This window comes from Trichechus manatus, unplaced genomic scaffold (assembly GCF_000243295.1).
Source record: "Trichechus manatus latirostris isolate Lorelei unplaced genomic scaffold, TriManLat1.0 scaffold00086, whole genome shotgun sequence".
In the NCBI taxonomy this organism is placed as follows: domain Eukaryota; kingdom Metazoa; phylum Chordata; class Mammalia; order Sirenia; family Trichechidae; genus Trichechus; species Trichechus manatus.
In genome coordinates, this window is record NW_004444022.1 from 8,765,241 (window position 1) to 8,789,748 (window position 24,508).

General features: G+C 38.5%; 1 protein-coding gene across 2 annotated transcripts in view; it reads right to left on the reverse strand.

Moving 5' to 3' along the window:
• Positions 1-24,508, reverse strand: part of SRGAP1 (SLIT-ROBO Rho GTPase activating protein 1) — a 331,342-nt gene that overhangs the window by 37,712 nt on the left and 269,122 nt on the right. Inside the window, exons 10-14 of one of the 2 annotated variants that reach the window (XM_004381554.3) lie at positions 18,473-18,557; positions 8,853-8,880; positions 5,714-5,816; positions 1,958-2,018; positions 1,724-1,801 (exon numbers count right to left, since the gene is read on the reverse strand). In XM_004381554.3, coding sequence (XP_004381611.1) covers positions 1,724-1,801; positions 1,958-2,018; positions 5,714-5,816; positions 8,853-8,880; positions 18,473-18,557 — 355 coding nt within the window. Of the gene's footprint in view, positions 1-1,723; positions 1,802-1,957; positions 2,019-5,148; positions 5,183-5,713; positions 5,817-8,852; positions 8,881-18,472; positions 18,558-24,508 lie in introns of both variants that reach the window. The other variant, XM_023736114.1, reaches the window with a different exon arrangement.

Sequence of the window (24,508 nt, forward strand, 5' to 3'; positions counted from 1 at the left end):
CTTGATGTCATTCCACAACTCGTCTGGTCTTCAGTCATTAGTGTTCAACACCTCAAATCTATTCTTGAGATGGTCTCTAAATTCAGGTGGGATATACTCAAGGTTATACTTTGGCTCTTGTGGACTTGTTCTAATTTTCTTCGGTTTCAACTTGAACCTGCATATGAGCAATTAATGGTCTGTTCCGCAGTCAGCCCCTGGCCTTGCTCTGACTGATGATATTGAGCTTTTCCATCGTCTCTTTCAATATAATATGCAGCCTTAAATCAAAATCCATTTTTTATTCACAGATCTGCCCTTCCCTCCTAAAGTTCACAACAATTGTACATTTTAATTTTATCTTAATTGTTGTTTCCTGAGATAGTGGTTTATTTTCAGGGACCCATTGTTCCCTCTTCCCTGCTTGCAGGGGAATCCCTGCAGATGAATTAGCTAAAATATTCTTTTGCCTACTATGAGAAAGCCTCTCCCAAATAGGTCACAAACAATAACAAATAGCAGAGGAATTTCCAAAGAAAACAATGGAGCATTTTGCCTGTGGTGGCTGGCATGGGAACCTGATGCTTTATCACATTTCGACTCATCAACCTGAATATGGTCAGTGTAAGTGACTCGGCACACTTAGCTGCAGACGGTTAGGGGATATCTGCACATCACAGAAGTCAGAGAATTTGGAACAAGAGAAAACAACCTGGCCCTAAATTTACCTCTTTAACCAATGCTCCAACTTTCAAGGGCTCTATGCCAAAACTGGACCAGGGGAAATGGGATAGACAGAGAGGGTGACACTGTCTTCCTATGAATGTTCCCCCACCTGCCTTCTCAGCTTGATTTTCAAGCAGAGAAAGGAAGGTATAGATGTATCCAGAAGTAGATACAATACAAACCATTATAACTGCAGAGCATTAATAACTAATAGCCACCATTAAACAGTTAGGCATTTTCATGGATTATACCTAATCCTCGTAACAATCCTGCAACACTGCAGATGAGGAAGACAAGACCAAAGTAAGAGTTGAGTAACTTGACTCAAATCACACAATTAGTATATAGAAGAGCCTGATTTCATTCTAGGTCTGTTCGCCCCTAAAGACTATAGTTTTGCTAACCATTATGTGTTAATTAGCAATTTAGTAGGACCACGAACAAAAGTGAAGGACTAACTTGGGACATAAGGAAGAAGTTTGGGGATGTACTAAGCGGAAGGAAAGAGGTGCTAACAAAGGTAGTAGATGGGAAGCTGGGATGAGCTGCTTCTCACACACCTGTTGTCTAGGCCCAGTGCTATTCTTGCTACTTAGAACCCTTTCAGGTACAACCTTTGACACGTGTTGTGGATTATCAGTGCCAGTCCTATACCAGTATGCAAAGTTTACACGTTTTTCTACCCTTGAGTGGTGCCAATGGTTAATGCCCAGAAGTGCCTCAGAAGAAGGGCCTGGTGATCTGCTTTAGAAAAATCAGCCATTTAAAAAACCCTAGGAAGCATCGTTCTACTATGACACAGATGGGCTGGCCAAGAGTTGGAGTCGATTCGATGGCAACTGGTTATGGTTTTGGCTTCATCTCTCAGCTATTCTAAATAGATTCTTACTTTAGCATCCCAAATGAAGTAAACGTAAAAAGAAAGATTTGAAGATAAAAAGAATGAGTATGTCACTTCAGTCTAAAGAAGATGATGACTTTTTAACATGGTTTGCTTATAGCATAGACATGCAATTACCTCTCTCAAAGGAATTTTTAATATCATTGACTTCCACCTGGGAACCGGACACTCTGAAAATCCCCTGATGCTGAAGACCTGAAGAGAACAAACAGAAGGGAAAGAGGATAAAAAAATCCCCTCATATCCTCAAGGTCCCCTTTCCCCAATAATTACATGTTAATCCAAAAACACATTTACTCTAAATACTTCTAGTGATTATTTTTGAAAAGAATTCTGTAATTTACAGCTTACCATAGAGATTGATGAAGCGGATACAGCTTTCCACAATGAGGGGGATAACCTGTCCTGAGTCCTGGGTAAAGAGATAGAAACCAGTTAGCCTCAAAGGAGAAACATAAATCACACGTGAAAATAAAGCTCACAGTTTAACAGTAATTAAAGAGTGAGTGATTTTCATCCCTGTAGATGATCATTTCTAACTCTATCTCCTCTAAAATCTTGCACAAGGCCAAAAAAAAAAAAAGGTGAAAATTTATATTTAACCAAGGCATGTTTCAGTTCTGGAGCAAACCAAATTACATACATTTAAGGCAATCTCATTTTAAGTAACTCTGCTATGTCTAGAGGCATCAAAGCGAATTTATCTTTTACTTACGTTCAGGCTCTTATACTAAAGTGAATAAAGGAATCACTCTTTTTTTTTTTTTTTTTTTTAAAGATTTTTCATACAAGTAATCAATCTTTAATGAACCTGAAAAGAACTCTCCGAATTATAATCATAAAATGTTAGGACTGACTGGTTGTACTAGTCACCCAGGACAAACTCTCAGCCACCCAGGGATCCTCTCTCTGACATTCCTGAGAGCATGCCTTGTAGCTGACAACAGTTATCAAAAGGCTTCCATGTTTATAGATGCATGATACTAGAATTACTCAGTGGATACTTATAACATGCCATGTATTTATTTAGTCTTGCATCAGAACTTACTCATCCTTATAGGTTTTTCATTGTTATTATTTTTTTATGTTTTAAGAATCAAGAGCAAAATTGCACAAATGCATATCCCATTCGATCTTGTTTTCTTAGGATTTTTTTTTTGGCCTTCTTTCCCCACATCTTGTCATACAGTCACTGCATGCTACTGAACAAATGTGAATTCTAAAAATGCTTTAAAATGCGTGTAAGATGACAAATGAGATGAAGGAGCTGCTGAGGTCACAAGTTAAATATTTATCAATGTCATGCACTCCATGTAGTTAAAGAAGGTTACTGACTACAAAGTTATTTTTCATGTACTTTTAAGACTCTGCTCTTTCGGGAATTAGATCTTTAAAAGAAACCTTGGAGTTAAAAAATTATTAGCTGACATCAGGTCCTAATTCATGAGGAATTTTATTCTGAAACATAAGCAGTCAGTTGTCTTAATGTATTAGAACAATTCAGTATCCAGTAACCTTTCCAATGAAGCAGTGAGGGAAGGATTGGGAACAGTGTGGTGGTTCAGCAATTTAAATTCTTTATTCTTCCTAGAATGGGTAATACCTTTCTGAGGAACGGTTTTATTTTAGGGTTAAAACAATGTAATCAGTGTATAAACCAGCTAATGGTTCAATTACTTCTGGAGTCCAAATTAAGTTTATCTAATTAGTTCATTTGTTTTAGGGGAGTAAAGTTTATTAATTTCTTAAAGAAGTGCCTTAAGAATAAAAACACTTTTTAGTGTGTACTTGTTGGCTCATGAACAGACATATAATTACAACAAAACTGCATATGTGAGATTTTTCTTTAAGACTCAAGTATGCTTTAGGGGGAGTAACCTTTATATGAACAGTTCATACAACACTGTAATCTAAAAGAGCAACAGATATTTAAATGTAAGTGAAAAAAAGGAGAATATTAGTTCGCACCTCTGCTAAACCTAGTATTTAAAACAAAAAGAAAAACAGAATAAAAGGGTCTTTAAAGGAAAATGTTTGCAGTAAGAAAGTTCTAAATAAAAATATATTTTTGTACTTGCTTTATAGGTAACTGCTTATCTTTCAGCTATTATCAGGATTTCATTCAGATGCAATGAATTTTGTAGTTAAAGTAATGAGAGCGTGTGCATGTGTGTGTTTTAATTTAATTTCATGGATGGCAGATGCTTTGATAGAAAATATTTTGCAAGACATGAAACAATGGGTTGCATTCTATCTATCACTCAAACATCTCTCTTTGCGTCTCAGTTTCCCCACGGGAAAAAGAGGAAAACTGGTTTTACTCTTGGTGTCTCATAGTGATATAGTAGAGACTTCAATTAGTCTAGCCCTTTTCAGAAGCATAGAGACCTCTGCATCCTTTCTATCATGTTATTACCAAGTATTCATTAATGTGGCATCTTGGGATGGTGACGAATTCACGTAAGTGAATTTTCCACGATAACTGATTTATTCCTTCTTTAGTACCTAAATTTGGTTTCCTTTAACTGTTCTTAAAGAGGAATCTTTAAAAAAAAAAAAATGTGCTTTCCTATCATCGTCAGTGGTCATTCTTGTACTGTATTATCAAATATAACAGAATCATTCATTTGCTTCTTTGAGCTTTTTCTCTTTCTCTGCCAGACTATCAGCTGCACATCTCACTGCTTTCATTTTATCGTTCCCCTTTCTCCATCTGATTTGCCCTTGTTTATAAGCTATGGACTGGGAAATGAGATAATCAAATTTGACAATAATTTTATATTAAATTAGAGCCAATAAGGCTCTTCTGGGTTTAAGGCTTAAGGCAGTGGATTTGAGACTGTGCTTTAGGTGTTCAGTGGCTTTTTCACTTAATTCCAGGGTTAAGACTGGTTTCTAAGGCTGCCAGAGTTTCTAATCTATCTTTCTATGCATATATGTATCTATCTGTGTGTACATGCAGGCAGGCAGGCACACACACACACACACACACACACACACACTGATTTTTTAACCATGAGTGCACATTTTCAATAAACAGGCAAGTTTTTAAAGACAGTAAGATAACTGTAACATATCATTAAGGGAGGTTATTGATGATATGGTTTTCCACATAAATTTAGTCTTTGTAAACATTGCAGCCCATGTTATAAAATTTGTTAGCTATAAAAGAGAACGAAAGCCCCGCTCTTTTTTGTGTAATTTACACTGAGGTCCATAATCCAGTAATAAATGTGCATACGGCATTTAACACTGACTTTCCTTAATACAAGCCCTTCGCTCAAACTTGATACATTTGCAAAACACATATGGTAAAACCTAAGAGTTTGATCTACCTGTTTTTACTAGAGAAGATTATTCTCCTTAAGTCCATGTTTGATTTCTATAGTTCCTTTCTGAGTAAAGCCTATTTATAAACCTGTTTAATTTCCAACTGCAAACATTTTTCTTTTAAAGACCTTAAAAAAAAAAATCTAATTAAAGCCAAGCGTGGTTTTGAATGGCAAAAGCTGCTGCCCCCTCACTTCCCTGTAGCACTATACCTGCTGTCTCGTGTGCGAATTTCTTCTTCCTCGGCTAGAAGCATTATCAGAAATACAGGATGAAAAAGAAGACAGAGGGTAAAGCACAGATACAAGATATAGACTGCAGGGTCTTACAATTTATCCAATATAATGAATTCCTCAAGTCACGGGAAATCAAAATTCTTGCTGTGCTTCAGAGCTGGCCTAACAAACGCACTTTGAAAAATGTAATTTTTGTACCATCTCTTTTGCACCAGTAAAACAAAACATTTTTATCAGGTTGCTCTTTTGCTTTTTGTACAAATTATGCTTTTTCTTTCTTCTTCTTTTTTTTTAAAAAAATAAAGAAAGAAGGGTTTTCTCTTCCCAGGATAATAGCACCCACTTTTATTCCATCTTCTGAAGGCACTCAACCCAAATTTTCTTTCCTTTTTGACTTCAGGAAATATTATATTGATTTTCTGAGAAAGCAAAGAGCCCCAGGACAGACCTGGACATAATGACCTGCCTCCTTTTATGAGAGGCTGAGACCATTATAGTAAAAAGCATGGAGATCAGCCACCCAGATGGCTGGTGCCAGTACCTTGACGAATGTTTCCAAATCCCCATTAAACAACTTAGCATTATACTGTGAGCGGGGTCTGGACTTCCTGTGTTTCTGGGGCTTAGGGGGAACATTTGGAGGCCTAAGGGAAGGGAATATCATTACTGAGCATGACAGAAATCAAACATTAAATGAAACACTCATAGGTCACATCAAAATTACAAAACTAGGGCATTCCTGAATTCCTTCCCCATCCCCACCCTTTGGTGGAAACGGTCCCTCCCATTACCCATTTATTTACCTTTAATTAATGTATCAAAAAACATAGAGGCCATTCATATCCAGACTACTGTTTTCCTATATGTCATAGCTGACATTTATTTGTTTGCTGGTTTGTTTAAAAATCATAAGCATTACCAAATGGAATTGTGAGCTATTTAGTCAAATGCTACAAAGCAAGGCCTGTGTTACTTGGTTTACGAGTCATACAGTAAAAAAGCAGCTCTTAAAAAGGGCTCTGAAAGAGCCCAATATAAGAATTTAAATTTAATACTTTCAGTTCCCACATAATTCTTCAATGCAAATAATATTGCATCTATTCAATACCCCTCAGGTATTAAGGAGATTTTTATCTTATGCAAAAGTAACTATTAATGCACCACAAGTGAAAATATAGTTTCAATGCTCTTTCTGAGGAGGGCACAGGCTTACATGAGTTATTATTTCTTTAAAACAAACGGTCCCACTGCCTAAATATTTGTAGAACATTAAGATGCACATATTTATTCCATACTGGATCCTCTCCAGCTCCAGTCTGTCTGTGTGCTTTGGTGGATCAAGCCAGTCTTTCTAACATAAATACATCCAGTGTACCATGTACTATATTTAGAAACCCTGCATTATCTTGTACTGTAATTGGAGAGAGGGAACCTCTTCTGCCTGCCTCCATTAGAAGAATGAGGGCCAGGATTACCTGACTCAACTTCTACAGCTGTGCTGAATGGACTACATTCTCTGGACTCTCCAGTTTAAATGGCCTCTTAATTGCAAGGCTTACATGAGGATGGGCATCACATTTGGAAATTAGGTAAAGCCCTTCATTAAGCTGCAAACTCTCTAGGAAGAATTAGCTTTTTGGTTCATTAAAGTTCAGAAAGGCCAGTTTAGAAACAAAATTCCAAGAATTTATGTGGAAACCTGACTAGTTTCAGAAGATATTACCACCAAAATCGAGAGGAAGTGGAAGAAACTGCTAATACAGCCTTCCATAGTCAAATTCTAAGACTCTCCCAGTAGGTGGGAGAGTAACAGGGTGCACAGCGAGCAGCGTCTGAAGCCCCACGGGGCTTGAGAGGTTAAAAGGAGCCTTGGCAAGTGTCCAGAAGCACTTCTACCAGGCAGAATGTCATGTCCTGCTATAGTAGTAACATTATTTAAAAAAAAAAAAAAAACCAAAAGTCTTAAAAGCTTGCAAGGGGCCATCTAAGATACCTCTATTGGTCTCTACTACTCTGGAACAAAACAGAAAGAAGGAAACCAAAGACTTAGAGAAGAAAGTAGTCTACAGGACTAACAGTTTACATGAACCATAGCCTCATCTATCCTGACACCAGAAGAACTAGGTGGTACCTGGATACCACTACTGAATGTTCTGATCAGGGCCATCATAGATGGGTCCTGATAAAACAGGAGGAAAACGTAGAACAGAACTCAAGTTCTTAAAAATTCCAGCCTTACTGGACCAGTTGAGACTAGAGGAGTCCCTGAGATTAGCACCCTGAGATAATCTTTAAACCTCAAACCAAAATTATCCCTTGAGGTCACCTTTTAGCCAAATAACAGATTGGCTCATAAAATATAGAATATCACCTGTGAGTAATGAGCCCCTTTAAAAAATCATTTATATGAGACTAAATGGTAAAAAATTACCCTAACGCAAAGATGAGAAGGTAAGGGAGCAGGGAAGCTAGAGTACTGGAAACGGTACAACCAGAACAGAATGAATGAGAATGATAACACATTGTGAAAAATGTAACCAATATCACTGAAAAATTTGTGTAGAAATTGTTAAATGGGAACCTAATTTGCTGTGTAAACTTTCACCTTAAACACAATGAAATATTATTTTAAAAAAAACCCAAAAAACAAAAATAAACAAGCAAAACCTCCAAAAGCCCATTGCCATTCAGTTGATTCCGACTCATGGTGACGCCATGTCTTACAGAGTAGAACTGCTCTTTAGGGTTTTCTTGGCTGTAATCGCTATAGAAGCAGATTGCCAGACCTTTCTCCCATGGTGCCACTGGGTAGGTTTGAACCACCAACCTTTAGGTTGGCAGCCGACTGCAAACCGCTTGTGCCACTCAGGGACCTGGAGCAACTTTATAGAACCTTGAAAATCAAATCGTCCATTTCTGCAACAGATACACCAGTGTTCTAAATGCCTCTAACCTCTAAGAAAACTCAACTTCAAATGTGCAAAATTTTGCTATGTCAATTAGAATAATTTCTGGCTACTGCAAAATGGTAACATAGAGAAATAAAAGCTACCACAAACTTTCCCCCAACCCAAATCAGAATCTGCTTCCAAACAAATATTTCTTTCTCAGCAGTAGTTTCAAAATCCTTCCACGAATGGAAAGAGAGAGAGCGAGAGAAAAAAGGAGAAGGGCGATACGGTTTTGTAGGAGTTAAAAGTTAAATTTTTAAAGTGAACCAAAAAGGTATAGAGAGCTAAAGCCCTAACGGTATTTAATACAGCTCTAATTTTTATATGACTAAGGGACTGTATAAGCAGGAAATTATACCTTCTACTTGCTAACTCAATAGATAAGCACATAATATTACTTGTTCGTTTAATTATCAAATCAAAAGTCTTATCAGACTATTTCTAGAAACTTAAAAGTGTTTTGGCTAAATGAACCAAGACCCACTCAGTCACCTTATGTCCTTATTACTGAATCTGCTTATTAAATAGCTTTACAATTCCATTGGGAAACGCTGAGCTGTTCCAGAACAAATCTGGTTTCATGAGAGCCCCAAATATTTCATGACACTATGCACTGTCAACTCAAAACTGTCTTCCTTGTACATTAACAAAATATGTTCATTCTTGTGGCATTTAAATGGTGGCTTCTTGTCAAAGAAAAAAGAGAGTTACTATAAAATATTTTCCTACCTTGTAGTCATATATTCAGCTTTATGACCTGCAGATAAAAAATTAAAATAAGTAAGTTGATGGGATCAGTGGAATGCATTTAATAAACTTTTGCCGCCTCTGTCCCTTATATTAAGATGCTGAGTTTATAATAACTTACACACTTTATGGTAGAAAGCATAAGTTAGCATATAAAGATAAATAATTCAAAGTAAATATTTCATAAAATCTATGGATAAAAGTTAATAAATTCTATAGATGGGAGAAATATATCACTCGGCAATTTGAGGCAGGGAGTTTTTTGTTTTGGTTTGTTTTAAATAAGAAATAGCTGTTTGATCTTAGCTGTTAGTTCAAAGATGAAATACAAATAAAACACATCCAAAATCCTACTGTTAGTTATTGCTCCTTGGGGGTAGAAGTAGGGTGTCAAATAGGGTTAGGAGAACTCAATTTCCTTTAGATTAAATTGGTGTTCTTTCTGTAATATGAAATCGAGGGGCTCGGAGAGAGACTGCATTCTATAATCAGAAATGACATTTTGCTGATATTAAAGTACAAGGACATTACATTATGCTACATTCCACCAACTGTAAGGTAAAAGCCTTTCACAGAGTTCTCTGTCATTTAAAACATGAGGTGCTTCTTATACATTCAGGCTTCTTGACTAATTTTAAATAACAGGCCTGTATTTTTGTAGTGCTCCCACAATCTGAGTTAATTTCAAAGGTGAATGTCTCTGTGGTTGCCGCCTGCTCTTTCTTACATTTAGGGTGGAGCTGTGGGAAGGGGTATGGGAGAGTTAAACCATTCAACTGGTTTGTTTGACTGCAAAATGATGATACAGTTCTGAAACAGCTTGAAAACATAGCTGGCAGAGGAGGGTCACGTTGCAGCACAAACAGGCGAGCCCAGCCCATCATATTATAATGCAGTGATTCAGACTTACAGGGTAAGGGTATTACAATACTGCAGGAAGCTGGCTTGCTGTGAATGCTGAATGAACACTCCCAGGCTACAACAGAGCCTTTTACTATATCATTTGCTCTTGATTAACAAATAAAGTATTCAGTTAATATCTACTCACTGAACAGGGGGCAACAGTTAATTTCAGAGAATACCCTTCTCATCACAGATTCAGGCCACTATCAGTATTTGTAGAATACTTGGCCATGGGTGTTGGGGAAAGAAGACTCAATTTTTTCCCCTTCTACCCAGTTCTACCTATTATCTAACTACAAGTCCATTCCTTTTCCTGGCCTTCTGCTACTCTGGAGAAGAAGATAGAAGCAAAGGGGAACACAGAACTTCAAAATAATCTATGGTTATTCAGAAGTGGGAGAGATCTAAAGACCAGAAAGGGCAAAATGGCAGACAGTGAGCTGGGTGTGGGAGCAGTGCCTTATGGGATATCTAATGGAAGTGTCAATAGGAAGCTGGCTATACAAGGCTAAAGCACAGAAGAGAGGACAGGTCTGAAGATAAAGATTTGGGAAGTCACTATCATTTACGTTGTGCTGAACTCAGAGGAATTAGCTGAGGTCACCCGAGATGAGTCAGTAAAATGAACAAAAGGTCAAGGGCAAAGAAATTACCTGGACTGTATTCTGTCATGTGGTGGTACTTTATTAGAATATAAAAGTATGATGTCATATTTATTAGTAACAGCAACAAAAACAGCAGCAGAATTTAAAATTTATTAGACACTGTTTTAAGCACTTTATATATTAATTCACTTAATTTTCACAACCTCATGAGGTAGGTACTATTGTATCCCCACTTTACAGAAGAGGAGACTGAGCATACAGAAAGTAAGTGACTTGTGCAAGGTCACACTGCTAGTATGTGGTGAGTCTAGGACTAGGGTCCAGGTTTAATTCCAGACCTGAGCTCCCAAGTTCTATACTATACTACCTTTAAGAATGAAAGTCTTTTTTTTTCCTAGCAAATACTTCAGTAGACCATAGAAAATAGGGATCATGGCTTATAATTCTGTCTCCACATATGACTAATGCAAAACAAAAATACTAAAGAGGATTTTGATAGATCTCTATAAAATTAAACTGAATAACAGATTATTTACTCACTTTCCGATAATTCCAACTGCTGCTAATGATAATTTTTTAGAAAATACTTCGTAACTTTGAAATTCCACTATTTTATTAAAATAGCCTATCCAAATATTCCCTGTTGTTATGTGCCACTGAGTCAGTTCCAATTTATAGCAACCCTATGTACAACAGAATGAAACACTGCCCAGTCCTGGGCCATCCTCACAATTGTTGGTATGTTTGAGCTCATTGTTGCAGCACTGTGTCAATCCATCTTGTTGAGGGTCTTTCTCTTTTTCGATGACCCCTCTACTTTACCAAGCATGATGTCCTTCTCCAGGGACTGGTCCCTCTTGATACCACGTCCAAAATACGTGAGACAAAGTCTCATCATCCTTGCTCCTAAGGGAATTCCTGCTGTACTTCTTCCAAGACAGATTTATTCGTTCTTCTGGCAGTTCATGGTATATTTAATATTTTTCGCCAATACCACAATTTAAATGCATCAATTCTTCTTTGGTCTTCCTTATTCATTGTCCAGCTTTCACATACATTTGAGGCCATTGAAAATATTCTGGCTTACGTCAGATGCACCTTAGTCCTCAGGGTGACATCTTGCTTTTTAACACTTTAAAGAGGTCTTTTGCAGCAGATTTGCCCAATACAATACATTGTTTGATTTCTTGACTGCTGTTTCCATGGGCATTGATTGTGAATCCAAGCAAAATAAAATCCTTGACAACTTCAATATTTTCTCTGTTTATCATGATGTTGCTTATTGGTCCGTTTGTGAGGACTTTTGTTTTCTTAATGTTGAGGTGTAATCCATACTGAAGGCTGGAGTCTTTGATCTTCATCAGTAAGTGTTTCAAGTCCTCTTCACTTTCAGCAAGCAAGGTTGTGTCATCTGCATATCGCAGGTTGTTAATGAGTCTTCCTCCAACCCTTACGCCGCTTTCTTTTTCATATAGACCAGCTTCTCAAATTATTTGTTCAGCATACAGATTGAATAACTATGGTGTTAGGATACAACCTGATGCACACTGTCATGGTTTGAATTATGTCCCCCCAAAAATGTGTGTATCACTTTGGCTGGGCCATGATTCCCAGAATTGTGTGGTTGACCTCCATTTTGTGATTGTAATTTTATGTTAAAGAGGATTAGAGTGGAATTGTAACACCACCCTTACTCAGGTCACATCCCTGATCCAATGTAAAGGGAGTTTCCCTGGGGTGTGGCCTGCACCACCTTTTATCTCTGTTTATCTTACAAGAGATAAAAGGAAAGGGAAGCAAGCAGAGAACTGGGGATCTCATACATCAAGAAAGCAGTGCTGGGAGCAGAGCGCGTCCTTTGGACCGGGGTCCCTGCGAGGAGAAGCTCCTAGTCCGGGGGAACACTGATGAGAAGGCCGAGAGAAAGCCTTCCCCTGGAGCTGACGCCCTGAATTTGGACTTTTAGCCTACTTTAACTGTGAGGAAATAAACTTCTCTTTGTTAAAACCGTCCACTTGTGGTATTTCTGTTATAGCAGCACTAGATGACTAAGACACACACCTTTCCTGATTTTATCCCCGTGTTCTGTTCAAACAACTGCCTCTTGGTCTACATACAGGTTCTGCATGAGCACAATTAAGTGTTCTTTGCAATATTATCCATAATTCGTTATGATCCACACAGATGAATGACTTTGCATGTCAAGAAAACACAGGTAAACATCTTTCTGGTGTTCTCTGTTTTCAGCCAAGATCAATCTGACATCAGCAATGATATCCCTTGTTCCACGTCCTCTTCTGAATCCAGCTTGAATTTCTGGCAGTTCCCTGTTGATGTACTGCTGCAACCATTTTTGAATTATCTTCAGCATAATTATACTTGCATGTGATATTAATTATATTGTTCAATAATTTCCAAATTCCACTGGATCACTGTTCTTTGGAATAGGCACGTATATGGGTCTCTTCCAGTCAGCTGGCCAGGAAGCTGTCTTCCAAATTTCTTGGCATAGAAGAGTGAGTTCTTCCAGTGTTGCATCGTTTGTTGAAAACATTTCAATTGGTATTTCGTCAATTCCTATAGCCTTGTTTTTTGCCAGTGCCTTCATTGCAGCTGGACTTCTTCCTTTAATACCACCAGTTCTTGATCATATGCTACCCCCTGACATGGCTAAGCATCAACTAAGTCTTTTTGGTATAATGACTCTGTGTATTCCTTCCATTTTCTTTTGATGCATCCTGCATTATTCATTTTTTTGCCCATATAATCCTTCAATATTGCAACTTGAGGCTTGAATTTTTTCTTCAGTTTTTTCAGCTGGGAAATGTCCAGCATGTTCTTCCCTTCTGGCTTTCCAGCTCTTTGTGCATTTCATTATACTTTACTTTGTCTTCTTGAGCCGCCCTTTGAAATCTTCTGTTCAGCTCTTTTACTTCATCATTTCTTCTTTCACTTTAGCTACTCTACATCCAAGAGCAAGTTTCAGAGTCTCTTCTGACATCCATTTTGGTTCTTTATTTCTTTTTTGTGTTTTTAATGACCTTTTACTTTCTTCATGTATGATGTCGTTGATGTCATCCCACAACTCATCTGGTCTTCTATTATTAATGTTCCATGCATCAAATCTATTCTTGAGATGGTCTCTAAATTCAGGTGGAATATACTCAAGGTCATAATTCAGCTCTTGTGGACTTGTTTTAATTTTCTTCCACTTCAACATGTTCTTGCATATGAGCAAATGCTGATCTATTCTGCAGTTGGCCCCTGGCCTTGTTCTGACTGATGATATTGAGCTTCTCCAATTTTTCTTTCCACAGATGTAGCCAATTTGATTCCTGTGTATTTCAGTCGGTGAAGTCCACATGTATAGTCACCATTTATGTTGCTGAAAAAAGATATTTCTATTGAATAAGTTGTTGGTCTTGCAAAATTCTATCATGCGATCTCTGGCATTGTTTCTATCACCAAGGCCAAACTGACAGACAAGTGGTGGAAGATATCCCCTAGACTTAGAACAAAATCATATAAAAAATGGCTTAAAATTATATTGCCCCATCCATCCATTCATCCATCTGGTTAACAGTAGGAGATAAAAAATTTAAAACCTATAAAAGATACATCTTGAATAATGAACCAGGAATAAGCTTTGCAAGAACTATTATTCACAGCATAACCACACCACCACATCCATTGTTTTTCAGTTAATAGTCCTGAGTGTGTCTCTACTGATGAATGAGGCTTTATTTTTTAATCAGTATCATCATTAATAGATCAATAACACACAGGCTTAGAAGAATCTGCTTCCCAGAGAAACGTGAAAGCTTCCAGTGGTCTGAGGATTAGTTTTCAATCATTTTCTTTGGCAGGCTATTTAATTATTAAAAACAACAGACAACTCCTTTCCCCCCATCTCTACAGGCAAGCAATTTAGAGGAAAAAACTGACCCAAGGATTAACTTGCTCTTGGTATGAACACCTACTTCAGGTTACTTTTTATAATTTCACTTGAGGATCATTAAGTAAATTATTTTTCACATATAAAAGTATTTTATCTCCCTATTTTAAAAGGGAAAACCCAAATATAGTTTGGTGGCCATCGGAGACTAAAAAACCAGATGAAGTATTTAAAATGTGCATAGCTCCAACCAGACAGAGATACACTGGATTTATTACCCTAATGAATGACTGATGAGGATGCCGAGTGTTACTTTCCAGTCCCTTTCTTCCTTGAGCATGCCATTTACTGCAGCGCTTTTCTAAAAACCTAATTATTCACAATTCACTTCTCCTTTGAAAGTATATTTGTACTCCTACTCAAAGACAGACAATGGATTGTGTGAGGATAATCTATTGAATTCTTTTGTCAGAAATCTTACACCAAGGGCTATAAATAATATAACATAGAGCTAATCTTCCAGTGTCAGATTTTCTGGGTTTAGCAAAATTGCCCTGATATTTATACTCTCTTAACTCACAATGTTGCACACAAAGAAGCCAATGTGAACATTTAGGCTCATTACTAAAAAAGAAAAAAATTTCAGTGCCTCATTTTTATAGATGAATGTCTCATTTACTGTGCTCAGTTTAACTTCTCCGATATAAAAACAAGTATCATCACAAAAGCATGTAATGGTATTGCTGAAGGATGAAGATGATGATGATTTTGGTCTTAACAACTCATTATGTATTTCTTTCTATTTCAATAATTACTTTTGAAAGATCTGAAATTCTGAATTTTGACAGTGCCACTTTAAGAGACCAATCTAGTTGCTTTGCAATGCTGTAAATCAAAAGACTTACTGGGCCACTGGTAGCCTGCCAAAAAGCGAGCAGTAAGACAGGCCAAACACATGTCTGTAGTTACAGTTTCAGCTGTGTAAGATCAACTGCTAAACCCCTGGGTTAGGCTCTATTTGTTTTCCTATGGAGGCAGTTTTCGCAGCAGTGAGTCTAGAATAATTCAGAGATGCCATTTCTATATGAAAACTCAGTACTGTCCCCTGATACACCATTTAATCTTGTACTACTAAGCTTGTCTAGCCAAACCCAGACTTGGACCCCTTCATTAGGGCTCACCATCTGATTACCTCACCATGAGACAGGCACCATTAGCCCTCCTATTCTCCTTTGGTGTAAGCCTATTAATGTGAACAAGGTTATGTAGAAAGACAGCAGGAATAAAATGGTCTAGGTAAAAGGCGGGGCAAGTTCTCCATGCTCAGCTTTTCTCTGGGCAAAGCCTCCAGTGTCAAAATCAGGCAATGACCAACAATTAGTGTGCAGGCAAGCCTGCATGTGGGGTAGAGAGGTCTGCAGCAAGTGGGCAAAGGCAAGTGCATCTCCTGCCCTCTGGATGAGAACCTTGATGAGAACCATCCTGTTTCCTATGCAGAATAAATTGAGTCCAGTGAAGGCCTTGTACACCTGAACACAATTTGGGACACTGGAACACAGTGAAAGAAATTCCAAGATAAAGAAATAGTGGCTTAGAGTTTACAAGGTAAAATATAGATTTCCACAGTTCAACAGCTAAAGACTGAATCTGGTGTCTGGATTCAGCAAGTTGGCTAAAATATGTTGTTGTTGTTAGTTGCCATTGAGTTGGCTCCAACTCACGGCAACCTCATGTGCAACAGAAAAAAACACTGCCTGGTCCTGTGCCATCCCCGTGATCGCTGACATGTTTGAGTCCCTTGTTGTGGCCAGTGTGCTAATCCAGCTCATTGAGGGTCTCCCTTGCTTTCACCGGCTCTCCACTTCACCAAACATGATGTCCCCTTCTAGTGAGTAATCTTTCCTGATGATATGTCCAAGTAACAATATTACTTTGGCTAAAATAGAGCCCTATCTAAAAATGACATATAAAATAATATTAATAGTTGGCGCTTTCTCTTCAGGAGACATAAGAGAAACTATTGTGAGGGAGTACCATAAAAGTTTTCACAATGTGGCCTAAAGTGTATTGATACGTGTGTCTTCATAAGGTGACAAGAGTAAATTCACCCACCATTAATTTTCTCAAACTTGCAATCTCTAAAGTGGTATCCAGTTCTGTAGGGAAAGGTTTTGCACCTGTAAGCATCCATCTAGCTTTTCTGGGCTGGCAACTGACCTTGGGAGCGTCACTGAAATATCAGGCATTTGTGAAAATGGAAAAAGACTTTTCATGACATTATGAAGTGGAAAAAAATAGGATGTGCTTACTAACATAAGAAAACCATTCAAAGATAAAAATAAAAGGGCTTTTGTTTTCTTCTTAGAGTTCAAATCTACAGAAAAGTTCAAAGAATAGTACAGGGAACGCTTTTCTCTTTTTATACGTATCTTTTCTTCTGAAACGATCTGAAAGTAAGTTGCAGACATTTCATCAAGCATTTGTTAAGAATAGGGACATTCTCCTTCATAACTATAATACCATTATCATATCTAGGAAAATTAACATTAATTCAATAATATTATTTAATATACAGTCTAGATTTAAATTTCTTCATTGGTCCTCAAAATGTCTTTTATAGCTTTTTGATTTGGAATCTAGTGAAGGTTCACACATTGCATTTGGTTGCTATGCAGTTTTTTTTTAAGACACTTCTTGGTAGTTTAAATGTTGCTTTTTCCCCCCTAGGTGAAATAGGCTTTTCGTATCTTAGAGACTGGCATTCTAACTGCCTAACACACTGGAGTCTTAGGTCATGATGACCTTTCTCCACATGGCCACTCCCTGGGGATAATGGGTAGTGTGGAGAAAACCAAGAGATAAGGTGATAGAAAAAGAAGGTTCCAGGATGGTAGGAAGCAAGAATTTAGGTCTAAGAGCAGCTCTTTTTGCCCTGATTTATTCACATAACTCACTCCCCTCATGTTTTACTCTTATCCATATTCTTTCACTTTTTATAATTTATAGCAGGATCTAGTGTGAATAAAAACTACAGTTACAGACTATGAGGCACTTAAGACAAGGATTTTCTTTATATTTATTTTTTTTCCTTTTAATTTCATGAAGACAAAAAGTGAAACAATAACATTACATAGACTCTTTTGCCTAAAATCCTTTTCCCCCCTCAGTTTCCTCATCTGTAAAAATGGGGAAATTAACAGTGCCCAGTGAAATATACAGTTTAGAACAATGCCTGGAACACAGAAAGCCTTATACAATAAAACCTGTGAAAGCCAGAGCCTGTGTAGGGTGGAAACCTGTCAGAGATGGAAAACTCAAATATTTTCCACTAACGGAGAGTAACAGAAGACTGCACCCTGTCAAAGGCAGAAAACTTGTGAGACCTGGAAAAACAAGGTAGTCCCATCGAGTTCTGGCTCTCACAGGTTTCACTGTATTAAATGTCAGCTACTGTTGTTTTTGTCATCATTAGATATAGCAATCTACCTGTGTTGTTGTTGTGTGTTGCCGAGTTGATTCTCACTCATTGCAATCCTGTATGACAGAGCAGAACTTCCCTATAGGGTTTTCTAGGCTGTAATTTTTATGGAAGCAGATTACCAGGTCTTTCTCCTGTGGAGCTGCTGGGTGGGCTCAAGCCACCAAACTTTCGGTTAGCAGCCCAGTGCTTAACCGTTGTGCAACCAGGCCTTCTAATCTACTTATACTATTAGGTTATCTCTCAACTAAAACCACTGTGTAAAAAAAAAAAATCACTCAAACCGGCTTAATTAGTTTCTAGAGTACAAAATGACAACAGATGGAACGACAAACACCTGGCCCATTAAAACAAAGAGGGGAGACGGTAAAGAAGTACAAGAAGGGAAGGAAGAACTGAATGGGGGTGGGGGGTGTCAGCAGATGGAAGCAGGTGCGGCTCCCTCAGCGCTTTCTACCATTAGTAGCGCCGTGCTCTAAGGATCCTCCTCAGGTGCTCTGTGTTGGCTTTTCAGCCTTCCCTAGATTTCACTATTCCTCCTCAAGGTTAGCACCAAGCTTAAAAAGAAAATAGTTCCAGGGAGAACTGGATTATTGCAGACACAGATAAAACCAAATCTAAACATATAGTGTACTCCGCTTCTTAAAAACACAAACACCTGATCCTCACTCTTCAGAATATATAATTCACATCATCTTCCCATCTATTCCAAATAACTGACCTTCTCCAAGGGTCCTCTGCAGCAAGTCATGTTTAGCTTGAAGTTTTGTGATGAGATTACTGCCTTCCAAATATTCTCTGAGTTTCTGCAAAAGGAAAGATGAATTTTTAGTTATTTTTTATTATTCAGTATCAAGGAACTTCCCATGGGATATCTAAAATCCAGCCACTTCTATCTTTTAGATCCTAAACCCTTGCTACTCAAAGTGGACAGCTTGGAGGCTACACAAAGTATGGTCTGCAGACCAGCAGCATCACCATCACTGGGGAGCCTAGTAGAGATGCAGACTCTCAGGTTCCTCCCTCCCAGATCTATTGAAATCAGAACCTACATTTTAGCAAGCTCCCCTGTATGCACATTAATGTTTGAGAAGCACTGTTTTAGAGCAGTCCTATCTAAACCTGACTGCATATCAGAATTACCAGAGGAGCTTTTAAAACACTAATCAGTTGCTGTGGCGTAGATCCTGACTTGTGGCAACCCCATGTGTGTCAGAGTAGAACTGTGCTCCATAGGGTTTTCTTTTTTCCCTGACATCCCTGATATTCCCAAACTGGGTCTGCCTTAGAATGATCCATTTGGGTTGTGTCTGTGGTTGTCACAGATTTAGTTTTATTCCCAGGACTTTTAAAACTGATTGGTCTGTTCCAAAACACTCTCAGCTATTGTTTTATTTATTTTATTAATCTTATTGTGCTTTAGGTGGAAGTTTACAGCACAAATTAGTTTCTCTTCCAAAAATGTATACACAGATTGTTTTGTGACATTGGTTGAAATCCCCGCAATGTGTCAGCACTCTCCCCCTTTCCACCCTGGGTTCCCCATGTCCATTTGTCAAGTTTTCCTGTCCCTTCCTGCCTTCTCATCTTTGCTTTTGAGCAGGTGTTGCCCATTTGGTCTCATATATTTGACTTAACTAAGAAGCATGTGCCTCACATATGTTATCGTGTGTTTTATAGGCCTGTGTAATCTTTGGCTGAAAGGTGGACTTCGGGAGTGCCTTCAGTTTTGACTTCGCAGGGTTCTCAGGGTACATAGTTTTGGGGGTTCCTCCAGTCTCTGTCAGATCATCCATAGGGTTTTCAATGGCTGATTTTTCAGAAGTAGATCACTAGGTGTCTTTCTTCCAAGGCGCCTCAGGGTGGACTCCAACCACCAACCTTTCAGTTATCAGCTGAGTGCATTAACCGTTTGCACCACCCAGGGGCTCTTAAAAACGTACTAATTCTTGGGAGGAGCAAAGACGGTAGCTTAGTCAGACATACCATGCTGTCCCTTTATAGCAAAGACCCGAGAAACCAAGTGAAACAGAGACGGATGACAATCCTGAAACCCTGAACATCAAAAGGAAGGATAAAGAATTGAACTGAACAATGATTGGAAGAAATTGAACGAACGCAGCAAAAGAGGAGTGATATGGAGTGGAGGTGTCTTGCCAGCTTCCCGGGCACAGCGTGGCCATCTTGAGACAAAGCCAGTAGTGAACCCAGGTAAGGAGCACAGGAAGGCTACTTCAGGAATTCCCAGTAAAAAACAGAGAAACTGTGTAGATATACCCAGACTGAAGAAACGTTAGTGGAACATGATCCAAACGTAAAGAGGAAAAGTACAGGAAGGAGGGCAAGAGCTCCAGGAATTGTGGAGTACACAGAGTATGGAGGGAGCTAGGATCCAGAGACAGGTATATTCACTAGCACCAGTACCTGACCATTAGGGTGGGTGGCACACACAAAGTAACAGATCCATAGAGTGTCAGCCGGAGGTCCCGCTGGTCAGGGCCAGGTCCTGACTGATGGCTACAGCCAACGGGAAGTGCCCAGGCACCCATATCTGGTGACCAGAAGAGCATGCTCCCTTTTCCCCTGATCCTCTTGATCATTAGTGGTGGGAAACCCCATATAACTGCCACCCTGCCCACCTGGGGACCATAATCCGAGCCCCCATCCTACTGGCCAAACCACTGGCCAAAATGACAAAGGAAAAGAATCAGAAGACACAAATAACCAAAACAAGAAATGAGACTGGTGACATTAACACAGAACCAACTGAGATAAAAAGGATCATAACAGAGTATTAGGAAAAATTGTACTCCAACAAATTCTAAAACCTAGAAGAAATGGACAAATTTCCAGAAACACACTACCTACCTAAATTAACAAACTGAGGTAGAAAATTTGAACAGACCCATAACAAAAGAAGAAATTAAATAGGTCATAAAAAAACTCCCCCTAAAAAAAAACCCCCGCCTAGACAGATTCACAGGAGAATTTTACCAAACATTCAGAGAAGAGTTGACACCAGTTCTACTCAAACTATTCCAGAACATAGAAAAGGAAGGAATACTCCATAATTCATCAGTCTATGAAGCCAGCATAACCCTGATATCAAAGCCAGGCAAAGATACCACTAAAAATTACAGACAAATATGCCTCATGAATATAGATGCAAAAATTCTCAGCAAAATTCTAGCAAACAGAATTCAACAGCATATCAAAAAAATAGTACATCATGAACAAGTGGGATTCATACCAGGTATGTAAGGATGGTTCACTATCAGAAAATCAATCAACGCAATTCATCACATAAATAAAACAAAGGAAAATAATCACATGATCATCTCAATCAATGCAGAAAAAGCATCTGATAAAACTCAACACTCTTTCCTGATAAAAACTCTCAGCAAAAGAGGTATAGAAGAGAAATTCATCAACATATTTAAGGGCATATATACAAAGCCAAACTTTTGAGGAAGCATCAAAAGAAGATGGATGGTATACACAGAGCCACTGTACAAAAAGAACTGGTCAATGTTCAACCATTTCAGGAGGTAGCGTATGATCAGGAACCAATGGTATGGAAGGAAGAAGTTCAAGATGCACTGAAGGCATTGGTGAAAAATAAGACTCCAGGAATTGATGGAATACCAACTGAGATGTTTCAACAAATGATGCAGTGCTGGAAGTGCTTACTCTTTTATGCCAAGAAATCTGGAAGACAGTTACCTGGCCAACAGACTGGAAGAGATCCATATATATGCCTATCCCAAAGAAAAGTGATCCAACAGAATGCAGAAATTATTGAATAATATCACATGCAAGTACAATTTTGCTGAAGATAATTCAAAAATGGTTGCAGCAGTACATTGATAGAGAACTGCCAAAAATTTCAAGCCAGATTTAGAAGGGGACAGGGAATGAGGGATATCACTGCTGATGTCAGATGGATCTTGGAAGAAAGCCGAGAATACCAGAAAGATGTTTACTTGTGTTTTACTGACTATGCGAAGGCATTCAACTGTGTGGATCATTACAGATTATGGATAACATTGCGAAGAATGGGAATTCTGGAACACTTAATTGTGCTCATGTGGAACCTGTACATAGAGCAAGAGGCAGCCATCTGAACAGAACAAAGGGACAGTGCATGGTGTAAAATCAGAAAAGGTAGGTATTAGGATTGTAACCTTTCACCATACTTATTTAATCAGTACGCTGAACAAATAACCCGAGAAGCCAGACTACACGAAGAAGAACGCACCATCAGGGTTGGAGGAAGACTCATTAACGACATGTGATATGCAGATGACACAACTTTACTTGCTGAAAATAAAGAGAACTTGAAGCACTTACTGATGAAGATCAAAGACTACAGCCTGCAGTATTGATTACATCTCAACATAATGAAAACAAAGATCCTCACAACTGGACAAATAAGCAACATCATGATAAATGCAGAAAATATCGAAGTTAGCAAGTGTCTTAGGCTGGCTTTTCTAGAGAAGCAAAAACCAGTGAAGTGTATAAATATATAAATAAAGAGATTTATATCAAGGAAATGGCTCACTCAGTTGCAGAGGCTGGAACATCCCAAGTCTGTGGGTCAGAATAGAGGCTTCTCCTGATACACGTAGCTGCAGGGGCTGGCAAACCCAAGATCGGCATGTCAGAGAGCAGGGCTCTTGCTCACAGTCTGCGAAGATCAATGAATCCGAAGACTGGTAGGCAAGACTGCAGGTAAGCTGCTAGCTCAAGTCCCAAGAACCGGAGGTCAGAAAAACAGGAGCCAGCTGCAGGATCCACAGCGAGCAAAAGTCCAGGAGCCTTGCCAAAATGTCCACTTATATTCGATGCAGGCAGGCCACACACACAAGGAAACTCCCTTTCAAATGACTGGCTACTCACAGCAGATCCCATCATGGAGGTGATCACATTATATCAAATCTCATCATAGAGTGATTACAACATCATACAACTGCCACCTACATCATAACTGCCAAACCACTGAGAATCATGGCCAAGCCAAGCTGACACACAACCTTAATCATCATAGCAAGGATTTCATTTTATTTGGATCCACAATCAGTGCCGACAGAAACAGCAGTCAAGAAATCAAACGATGTATTGGATCAGGAAAATCTGCTGCAAAAGACCTCTTTAAAGTGTTAAAAACCAAAGATGTCACTTTGAGGACTAAGGTGTACCTGACCGAAGCCATGGTAGTTTCAACTGTCTCATATGCATGGACAATGAATAAAGAAGGCTGAAGAATTGATGCCTTTGAATTATGGTGTTGGCGAAAAATACTGAATACACTATGGGCTACCAGAAGAACGAACAAATCTATCTTGGAAGAAATACAACTAGTATGCTCCTTAGAAGCGAGGATGGCGAGACTTTGTCTCACATACTTTGGACATGTTATCAGGAGGGACCAGTCCCTGGAGAAGAACATCATGCTTGGTAAAGTAGAGGCTTGGCAAAAAAGAGGAAGACCCTCTATGAGATGGACTGATATAGTGGCTTCAACAATGGGCTCAAACATAGCAACGATTGTGAAGATGGCACAGGACCGGGCAGTGTTTCATTCTGTTGTACATATGGTCACTGTGAGTCGGAACTGACTCGACTGCACCTAAGAACAACAACAACAACATACAAAACCAAGTCAATATTATGTTCACCAGAGAGAGACTGAAAACATTCCCTTTGAGAATGGGAACCAGACAAGGGTGCCCATTAATGCTACTCTTATTCACTGCTAAGGAAGAAGTAAGTAAATCTATCCATATCTACAGATGACATGATCCTTTACATAGAAAATCCCAGAGACTCCACAAGAAAGTTACTGGAACTAATAGAAAGACTCAGCAAAGTGGTAGGGTACAAGATCAACATACAAAAGTCAGTTGGATTCCTCTACACTAACAAAGATAACTCTGAAAAGGAAATCAGGAAAACAATACCATTTACAATAGCCCCCCAAAAGATAAAATATCTAGGAATAAACCTAACTAGGGGCACAAAAGACTTACACAAAGAAAACTACAAAACAGTACTGCAAGAAACCAAAAGAGAGCTACAGGAATGGGAAAACATACCATGTTCATGGATGGGAAGACTTAACATTGTGAAAATGTTGATATTACCCAAAGTGATCTATAGATATAATGCAATCATGATCCAAATTCCAACAACATCTATAATGAGATGGAAAAACTAATCTCCAACTTCATATGGAAAAGAAAGCGGCCCTGGATAAAAAAGCATTATTGAAACAGAACAAAGTAGGATGCCTCAGACTTCTGGATCTCAGAACCTACTATACAGACACAGTAGTAAAAACAGATACAATGACAGACACATAGACCAATGGAAAAGAAATGTGAACCCAGAAGTAAAACCATCACCTACAGACAGCTGATCTTTGACAAAGAGTCCAAGTCCATTAAATGGGGGAAGAGATAGTCTCTTTAACAAATGATGCTAGCAAAACTGGATATCCATAAGCAGAAAAATGAAACAGGATCCATACCTCACACCATACACAAAAACTAACTCAAAATGGATGAAAGATCTAAATGTAAAACCTAAAACTATAAAGGTCATGGAAGAAAACATAGGGACAATCTAGGGGCCCTAATTTATGGCACAAATTAGACTATCAAACATCACTAAAAATATACAAACAACAGAAGATAAACCTGGTAAATGGGATCTCCTAAAAACTAAATACTTATGCTCATCAAAAGACTTCTCC